Consider the following 10,549-nt stretch of genomic DNA (forward strand, 5'->3'; position numbering starts at 1 on the left):
TCATATCTGCGATCCGCCCAGGTCTCCCCCGCCTGCAGGGTAATGCCTTAACCCACCTCCCCTGCGAAGCGAGTGTAGTGCCACAGTGCAACAGCCTCGCAGCAGCGACCCGATATGATACATGGGTCCGCTACGGACTGGGCCGCGGCACAGCCACGCCACTGTTGGCACCACAGGAATGGCCACTGCCAGCAGATCAACCAGGAAGTGACGACTCCAGTAGCTTTTCTCAATTATCCCCGAGCTCGATGGACTTTCTACCTCTGCTGTGGCATCCCCTGTGGCACCTTGTTCTTTAGTTCCATCTTCATCATCATCCTCATCATTCAACTCCACTACAGTAACGCCAGCTATCTCCTCATGGGAAGTAGATCTCCTTGGCTGCGAAGTGTGAGGCTGTTCTACATCTGGTGATAACCCTTGGCGACCTGGACTCAACTCTTCTGTCTCTACCTTGGTTGTTCCTGCTGATGAACCAACTTCTTGCAGCCCGTCTTCCATGCTAAGGTTTTCCAGTGTTGTCCCAGACTGTGTGCCTTCTCCACAGCAACTTCCAAAATGAAGCTCACCCAACGTCCCTGCTGATGTCTCTGTTAAATTACACAGCTTACCTGGTGCTGCCTCCTCCACTGCACCCTGAACTTCCACGTCATTCCCTCCCTCTGAGCCCATTTGTATCTGATGCCCTTCTTCTGCCAGGTTGATCACTGTTGTGTCCTGCTGCCACTCCGTTGCTTCAGATTCTCTCTCTTCCTCCACTCCTTCTTCCCCCCCACACGAAGGACTTTCCATAGAACACACCACTGTAGCAGACCGCGGTAAGTGAGGGACCAGCGGGGTTTTGGAGGCCGGGATCGGCTCTGTGGCCGTGCTCATGATCGTCGCAGTGGTTGTTGAAGCCATGGTGGTGATGGAGTCCAGCTCCTCCTCCCCCTCATCAGACATCCAGGTGGAGGTGGGGCTGCAGGCCTGGGAGCGGAAGGTGCGTTGCTCCGCAATGGTATCCAGATCAGAGGGGTACCCTGCCGTTGCAGGGATGGGGCAGCTTTCAGTTTGAATGCCTGTCTCCCGCAGGGGGTGCAGGTAGAGGTGGTGGTGGGACAAAGGATGGCTCATACAACCCACTCCACCGAGACCGGAGTGAATGGGTGCCAGCCGCTCACATGTGCACAGCTTCTCATAGGTGGCGGAGTGCTGCATAGTGTGGGCCACAGAGTTGGACAAATTGCGAGGGAAAGAGCGAGGTAAGGTATGGGAGAAGGTGTGTGCCAGAGAATGGGGCAGAGAGTTGGGCAGAGAATGGGGCAGAGAATGGGGCAGAGAATGGGGCAGAGAGTTGGGCAGAGAATGGGGCAGAGAATGGGGCAGAGAGTTGGGCAGAGAATGGGGCAGAGAATGGGGCAGAGAGTTGGGCAGAGAGTGGGGCAAAGATTGAGGTAGAGAGTAGGGCAGAGATTGGGAAAAGGTTTGTGCGTAGGAGTTGAGTAAAGATGCTGTTTCCTCAGAGAGGAAGGCGGCCTCTAACAGCAGGTCAGCCTGGCTGGGGACGCTGCTCTCCCCGCAGCACACAAAACCGCTATCCTGGGTGCGGTCACCTGACAGACAAGGAAAGTGCGAGCCATTTACGTTGCGGTCCGCAAGCGCCTGATCGCTCAGCTTAGTGTAGGTGGAGCTTCGGGTCAGAGAACGGGCTGGGCTACCGTCGCAGGAGCAAGAACCCCTCCCTCCTACTGCCGGTTTGGGTATTCCCCCTGGACTTTCCCCTGATACCGATGCTGGTGCCGAGCCTCCAACACGGGTCCGACAGCCTAGTATGGCTTCCCCCTCCTTGGCTAATCCAGCCTGGGCTAGCTCCATGCTGATCAAAAGGTTCTCAAGCTTCTGGTTCTGAGTGTTGATGTCCTGAAAGTACTTCTGGACCCCTACGTCGCCACTGAGCCCCCCTGCATCACTGAGTGTGGCGCGAACAGTGTCCACAGCATGTTTGAGCTGCTGGATCTCCTGGCGCGCGTCCTTCAGGGCCAGCTGAGCCTCCACACGGTGACATTCCTCCTCAACCCAGTCCTCCTGCATCCTGTACAGCTGGCCTCTCAGCTCATCTATCTCCGTGTCCCTAAGAGGGTACAAATGGAGAGCAGAAAGGGGAGAAAGAAAGAACAATGAGAATCAACATATTAGGTTTAGGGTTAGGATTAGAACCTGGTCGGAAAAACCTAAGAACAAGTCAGACAATTTAAGAACTGACTCTGGCCAATATTGATGATCTCTACTTCTATCTCCGTATCTCACCTGTCTTGGAGGGTGTTGATGGTTTCATTTAGCCTGGCCCGCAGGTGTCGGATGCACACCTCTTTCTGCTGCAGGGGTGTTAGGTACTGCTCCGGTGGAGGGGGCCGGATACCATGGTTGTCCGTACATGAGTACTTCTGATGACGTCTAGGACACATAATGAAAGATGTATCCCGAGTTCTTTTGAACAGATTTAACTTCAGTGACACTTATATGTTTAGTATATAGGGCTGGGTATTTAATCCCAATACTTTTTCGGTAGCAACCAACATGTATCCTTAGCACTGACTCTTAAAAACTGTCAAGTACCAAAAGCTGGCTTTGAACGTCTGTTTAGGTTGGTCATCTACTTTTGCTAACTGTTAGACAACGTTGCTGAATGTGTAAATAAGTCAAACACAGAGCAAAGCCAGGTTTCCTCAAACTACTTTTCAAGGAACTGAAAGGTTCCTTCAGCCCATTGTTGTCTGCATTTCCACTGCGGTCTAAAGACCCATGAAGATTCGGCAATTTAGTTGGTTTTCTGATGTCTTACCCTTTGGTGGGGCTGCAGTCGCTGCCTTTACAAGAGCCTGAGTTGCTGCTGCTGCTGAGGGATGTGTTCCCATGGGGATCTCTGTTACTGGGTGCGGCTGGTGTCCGCCTGGTCCAAAGTAGACACGTTAGACATTAACGCCATGAAACCAAACGCCAAACAACGGGGTGACAGTGAATTCTGCTAGCCGTTGAGCAAAACCATCACAACATCTTTCAAAACCACAGATCAAAAAAGACACAAATTAAGCAATCCAGGTCCACTAACATGCCAATACAACACCGAAATGCACTTATACACACAGACACATTACAAATATCGAGGCTAAAGTCACAGTTCTGTCTTAGAAACAAGGACACAGTCATGTGGGCACTGACAGTGATGTCGCAGTTTTTTTAAACAAAGGGAATGTGTTCTGCAAAAATCAAAGAACAAACTACAAATCCAAAGAAATTACGAACTGAGAGATATCACAAGAAGCATTCCTCAAAAGAAATAAAGTGGGGATAGCCGTTTATAGAGTATGAAAAAAAGGAAACAGAACAAACAAAGAGAAAAGAAGGAGGAAGTAACAGCTCAGCCTCGACATAATGCTGTGTGAGCAAGATTATTGTAACACCACGAGACATTCACAGCAGAGCCAAAGGTGTCATCATTCCCATGCTTCAGAAAGTCAACACCGATTTTGAGGAAAGAAGAGGGGACTCAGGACAGACCGAGTACGAGGGGTCGAGGGAGAGTTTGCTGAACGGCTGTGGCGATCCGGAGACTTTGTGGAAGCGTATCCTTTCGTCGGCGACTTGGTCGATGCATAGCCTTTAGTCGGACGCATTGAGACCATATAGCCCGTCTCCATAGGAACGTAGTCTAGCTCTATGAACCGGCAGTAGTCAAACCTGACCAGGCAGAGACAACAGGGTGTTAAATGACAGAGGACAGCAGAGTACCACACCAATGTGCATGCTACAAATGTATGCTCTCTGTTGAGGTGAGGAGAAGCGTTCTGGCATATAGCATGTCTTAGGATTCGCCTAAGTCATTCAGAGCCTGAGATGCAGGCAGATGCTAAATATCAACAAGCACTCAAACACTGATGGGGCCTAAGAGAGGAAGCTCTCTAAAAGCTTTGCAAAAGTAAAGACAGATTGCTCTGCTTTAATCGTTTGGGCTGCTCTCGTTGGCTTCCGATGTATGAAACAAACATCTACGTGAAGACATTTGCAGCCATGAGGCCTTTTACTGGCACAGAAGAAAAGCTAACGCTCAACATCCTAAAACAAGAGAGATAAAATGTTCTGATAAGAGCAGCAGGGGAGCGGCGGCAACAGCATTAGCATTTATAAGAGCCTCTTCATCCAGACAAGCTTTCACACACAAATGTCTCCACACACAGCAGTCCTCATTGGGTAGACATCAAAGACATGATAAATTCCACCTCCAACACATCCGATACATCCCAAAAGATTGGCAGAACATGACAGGACAAATTTTATTCTCTTTGCCAGTTTGTGGATTGACTATTTGAGGAGACACAGGTCAATTCCATTGTCAAAATAGTGTCATATTTAGCCTGCTGTGAAATGATCAAGACCAATCCAACCCTTTGGACTGTCAAAGATCCCTTCTTTCTCTCCACATACTGCCAAGGAAGATGTCATTTGTCTTCTTCTGTAGAGTAACCACTGCTGAAAATAACTTGCTCTTTGCTCCCTCCTCAGCCGATAATACAGACAACCCGATCCTGCACTATGAGGCCAAATTACAATTTATAATTTAAAAGACCAATTTGGGAAATGGGCTGATTCGCTTTCGTGGCCAGTGAGAGATACAACTCTGTCCGTTAAACGAGACGCTAGAGGAATGACGTGATTAGCTTAGCTTAGCGTATAGACTGGAAGCAGGGGGAAACAGCTAGCCTGCTAGCCTGAAATAGAGAGACCAAGCACTGCAGAAGTTCGTAGACAACAGAGATTCCAGCTAAAAACTTGCCATGTATTATTATTGATAACTGTTAAAATAACAAGGGTTTTAACATTTAAATAAAGTGTTGTAGTGGTTGCCAGTTTGTCTGTCAGAAATGCTCAATGAGAGATTATACCGAGATACAGAAGCTAGTGGAATGGAGGCTAACGTGATGTCAAGATTTTGTCTCTCTATTGTTCCAACACATAAATCCACAATTTATTTTGGCAGATTAAAAACCTGCTCATTACAGAGTTTTGAAAGGTGCTGGTAGATGGATTTCTTAGGTTTTGATTGCGCTGGTTCACTCTACTTCTGGTATTTATGCTAAGCTAAACAGCTCTCTGACTCTAGCTTAATAACGTTCAAATAAAACTGGAGAGTGGTATAGATCTTCTCATCTCACTCTGGACAAGAGCGAGACTACGTGCATTTCCTAAAATGCCTAACTAATCATCTTATAAGCCATGTAACTACATGTATCATCAAAATAATAATGTCGAACAAAAGTAAAGAAAACACATATTTATGTATTAACCACCCTGCCACAGAAAATAAAGTTGTTGAATATCACAGTACAGTGTATCAGCGGTAGCCAGAAGGAGGAGGATGACGAGGGGTGATCTGTGATGGGCAACTTCTGTCAAGGCATTCTGTGCTCATAATATATGTTGCCAATGTTGGATAATCAGCGATATTGTATGACACACAGTGAATGTTGTCATGACCTGTTTCTTTTAACTGACTGTTGCCCAATCACTGGCCTCCACAGAGGGGGAAGGGGACAAGCGCGACCACTCGGAGCAGCCATGGGGGATTCTCACACAGGACCCGATAACTCCACACCACCGTACTGAAATCCAAAACATGGACTCAGTGTCTCTATGCTGAACCTTCAACCCGCTGGAACGCTTTCACCATGCAATGACTATATTTGACACACTCACACTATGGTGTGTAATTCTCACTTCTTTGTGAAAACATGAACCCAACCATCTCAAGCTTCTAGCAAGAGTTGTGCTGAGGAAACGTGTCCTGTGTGACACCATGAGGGAGGAGGCCAGATATTGACTACTTTGTAGTTCTTTGAAGATCAATATGTGACAAAAGCCAAGACAGAACAGAAGCCGGCAGAGGGAAGCAGCTAAAGCAGTGAGCCTGGAGGGGGTGGAATACACAGTACAACAGGTCCGACAGTCTACGGCGTCCATCTGCTGGGATGGAACCTGTGTCTGGACGGTGGGGTGTGGGTGGCAGTTGTGGAGAGGCCGTAGGAGCCGAGCGGAGTCAGGTGTTGGTCAGTGTGAGTGGGTGGAGTACAGACATCATCCTTAACGCTGTGGGTCATTTCTGGTAGAGACAGAGACTTTGCTCAAGACGCTGGAATCATTTAAAATCAACCATCTCTGATTTTTTAAATAAACCAAGATGCACATTCTCATTTCAGGCAATGCCGGTGTCTCACCAACTCTCCGCTGTGGAAGTGGAGAGTGTTCATAACAAACATGGTGCGGCTGATGGAGCGGCTGTGGCGAACCAGTGATCACTTGTGATCACAGTGTGCTTCCACAGCACAATGGTGCCATTTCTACTGTGCATGTAGCCTCTAAACAGAACTTCTTCAATTCTAGTGTACAAATTGGCCGAGTAACTTTATTAATGTACATGTTAGTGGTGCATTCAAGTGCACACCTGTACATCAGGGTTTCCCTTGTTTTATCAATAGACTCAGAGGTGATGTGACACAACAACAACAACACTCACACAAGTGTGTGCTTTTTGCTGTCGTTGATGCCAACTTCTAAGGTAAATATAAACACTGAGAGCTTCAGTTGGGATCTCAGTGTTGTTGTCGTGTCCAAGTGAGACAGGTAGCATGAATGTTGCCTGTGTGCTTGGTCATGTTTTAGTGGCTACAATGCATACTAGAGCTACAGCTACTGAGACTGTAACTCAAGTGTGTCTCACGCAGGGGGCTCTGCAGGAACGGCCACCGACGCCGCTGGCGCAGCCATCCCCGACCCAGACCCAGACGCCGGCTTCGGCACCGGGACGGGTGAGGATGCCAGTATTTGCTGCAAGCGGCGTTTGGGCTGCAACGCCTTCAGAGGGTTGAATCTGAGGAGGAGAGACGAGAGGGAGGAGGACACCACAGCGACAGATTGAACTGTCTGTAGCTACGTACAGTATCACCATCTCAAACAAAAAAAAAAAACTTCTACAACCACTAATCAGATGTCTTTGCTTCAGTGTTGGGAGGATTTATCACTTAAACACTTAACAATCACATGACACACACTTAGTATAAGTGGATTTATGGCAACAAAGTATTATTCTTCAGATCACCAGCCAATACCAATGGCAAATAGGCTCTTCATATTATTAAAGTAGTGACTGTGTAAAACTGGAACACAGACGTAAATGAATGTGCAATAATATTGTATACATTAGGCAGAAAACAGACATTCTGTACACAACTTTATTGCAGCATTTGCATTGCAAAGTGAAAACATTTAGACTGAGGCTTAATTGATGTAGGAAAAGGCATCACCGGTCTCTACAGCCAACACAAACTCAGTTGCATGGCCATATGCTTTAACCTGTGTCCATTAAACAGGCCACGGAAGTCCAGTAGCTGTAGGAGAAAACACATCAATCTACTCAATACAACTGTTCCAGGTTGCAGTGAACTGGCTGTTCACTTCAGTGGGAAAGAGGTGGCTGATTATTCAATGATACCACAGCTCCCCCATCAGGACGATGAGAGCTGAATGAAAAAAGGTACAGAAACAAATTGGCATAAAATGTGGACCCATCCATGACAGAGAGGGAGAAAGAGAGACCCGAGTAAGAGGGTACCACTTTCTAATATGGCACTTTTTACGGGGGGCTTTAACTTGTTTAAAATAAATAATTTACGAATGCTTTAATGAGACAAACGTTTGGACTGCCAGGTTAAATCATTAATAGTAAATAAAGTTATTATTGTTATCCATGGCTAATCTTGCATACTGCTGGACCCATCAGCCTAATTTCCGTGTGTTCTTTGACACACTATAATAATACTGTGGCTTTTTAAAATACTAAACTATGACTGTTTTAAATATACTCTTCTATGGCTTTTTTTGACACACTATGCTGTGACCGAATGATTTTTTCATCATACTTTACTTTGACTTCATGCCTTACGACAGACGATACTATGATTTTTTAATGGATATTTTCGACATAATATACTGTGACTTTCTTTGAAATACTATAATATTACTTTTTTTAAACTTTTTTTGACATACTATACTCTGACTTAATGATTTTTTCGATATATATGCTATGACTTTTTTATGGCTATTTTCGAAACACTATGCTATTCCTTTTTTCAGACTTTTCGACATACCATACTATTCATTTCATGAATTTTATCCCCATACTATACTATGACTTTTCCGACATACTGTGCTATGAGATTTTTAGGACTTTTTTCAACTTACTTTGACTTTCTTATGACTTTTTGAATGGCTATTTATAGCTGTTAATAACTTTGTTCCACATGCTCTGCAGCACTTTTCTGAAACGTCAGACTGTCCATTTGAGCAGTCTACCTGGTAAAAAGACAAAGCAAGTGTCCTGGTGGAGGGTGATAAACACCAGCCAAAGACATATTTCACAACCCAAAGTTTGTTCTTATAAATGGTTGTCTACCAATCTTTAGAAGAGGATTCGTTAACCATTAATCAAGCAATTGGCTACACTCATAAAGCCTTTATAACTGGCACAGAATCAGAAAGGGGTAATGAGTTGGTCCAATTGGGGGAAAGCTGTACTCAGCAAGTGTTAAGTTTAGAAATAATTATGCGGCACACACACACACACACACACACACACACACACACACACACACACACACACACACACACACACAGTATGCATTTTCTCCCAAAAGTATTCTACAATTATGCTTTAAAAGGTTAATTTGACAATGAGCCACATAAATAAGCAACAGAAAAAATTAATCAACACTCAACAAAGGCTTATGAAAGGAAGACAAAATGACAGGCTTGTTTTTTCCATGTCTGCCTGTCCTGAGCTTTAAATGTCAGACAGTAACTCAAGACCGAAAAGCACATTTGTAGGAGCCGATGGACCGGGCGGACACTGAATGTTGCTGCTGGGTGTTTTTAGCGACTTACACCTCGTTGTGCTTCTTGCTCTAACGTTACGGCTGTCAGGTTGAGCGGTGACAAGCTCATCCATACAAAGTGTGAAGTAACAAAACAAAGTCAAACAAATATGTAGTAGCCCAATTAAATAATAAAAGCAAAGGGGCAGTGATAGTGTGTCATACAAAGGTGGTTAAAGTGGGGATCTGTTGTCAAGATATTGTTGATATAAAAAACAAAAAGACGCTATGCCTACACATGACCAAACAGGTTACAATCTTTCATGAACTGACAACACACTGTGAAAGGGTTAAAGTTCTAAGATGAAAAATGGACAACTCCCAGAACACACAACAGCAGGTGTGTTGACAACTTGAAAGTATAGATTGAGACCATAAACTCATGTTGACAATGTTTACTGAGGTAATAAATCAAGAGTTAAGTAGAGTCATTTTCTCAAAGACTTCGATTCAATCAGACTTCTCTTTGAAGTCAAGTTTAAGGCACTTCTGCACTGGCTTCACTTCTCAGACCCGGAGATTACAGTCTGGTAGAGATAGGAGTCATTTTCAAATGTAGGAATGTACTTTTTGCCAGTAAGAGTTGATATCCTGAGACACTTGCTAAACACAGGACCTGGTCCTCTCACACTGCAATAGGAAACTGCGGCTATCTTACTGAATACCGTCACAAAACAGGTACAGGTCCTCATTGGCCACCTACCGGCGAGAGCACAACCCAGACCTCCGATTGGCTGGAGCAGGTGCAGACATGGGTCCAGACAAGCTTTAGCGTCTTCCGTCCTCACTTTGTCTCTCTGTTCTTCAGCACAACACTGAGAGCCTGGAGGGGAACACAGACATGACCAGTGAGTGACCACACACACACACACACACAAATGAATTTGCTGACTGCCTCTGCCTCTGGATGCCTCAGCAGCATGCAGCACGGTGCTGCTGACTCAAGCTGACACTTATCTGGCAAAGGCGGGACATCAGGGTTCAGCAGCCAATCACCTCCTAGCCATGTGGGAGACCTAACCGTCATCATCATCATCATCGCTCACTTGTCTCATCTCGGGCCGAATACCGGTGAGAGTGGCAGAAGTGAGCAAAGGGAACTGAAATTTACATGCAGATCTGTCTTGATGCTAAGTTTGTTCAAGCGTGTGACCGTATGCGAGAGTACCTCTCAGACACACACACACACACACACACACACACACACACACACACACACACACACACACACACACACACACACACACACACACACACACACACACACACACACATGGCTGTCTGGATGCAGGGCGCCAAGGACATGAACATTGAATCATTATCCCCGTCAATGACCGAGCAAAGCTTACCCAGCCATTATGATGCTGAAAAGGCCAAATGCAAATGTGTTCCAGCCACAGCCATGGTATTGGCGGTTTATGCGTGATAGAGAGGCACGGTGAAAGTGAGAGACAGAGATAGAGGGGAGAGAGAGGAGGATTATTCACATCAATAATACATCACACACACAACTCAGTGGGCTCTTGAGTGCCAGGGTTGTGTATGTGTGCAAAGGCACCTGCTGTAAGTCACCTTCCTGCTGTAAC

The 10,549-nt window shown here is 45.8% G+C and overlaps 1 protein-coding gene across 1 annotated transcript; it reads right to left on the bottom strand.

Moving 5' to 3' along the window:
- Positions 1-9,716, bottom strand: snphb (syntaphilin b; the record flags this gene model as incomplete). The annotated part of the gene is made up of 5 exons (XM_079273058.1): positions 1-2,113; positions 2,290-2,436; positions 2,825-2,932; positions 3,595-3,720; positions 9,667-9,716. The coding sequence occupies 5 exons, from the start codon at positions 9,714-9,716 to the stop codon at positions 1-3; spliced, it is 2,544 nt and encodes an 847-aa protein (XP_079129184.1).
- Positions 9,717-10,549: the final 833 nt, after the last annotated feature.

This window comes from Melanostigma gelatinosum (genome assembly GCF_949748355.1).
Source record: "Melanostigma gelatinosum genome assembly, chromosome: 8".
Taxonomy (NCBI): Eukaryota; Metazoa; Chordata; class Actinopteri; order Perciformes; family Zoarcidae; genus Melanostigma; species Melanostigma gelatinosum.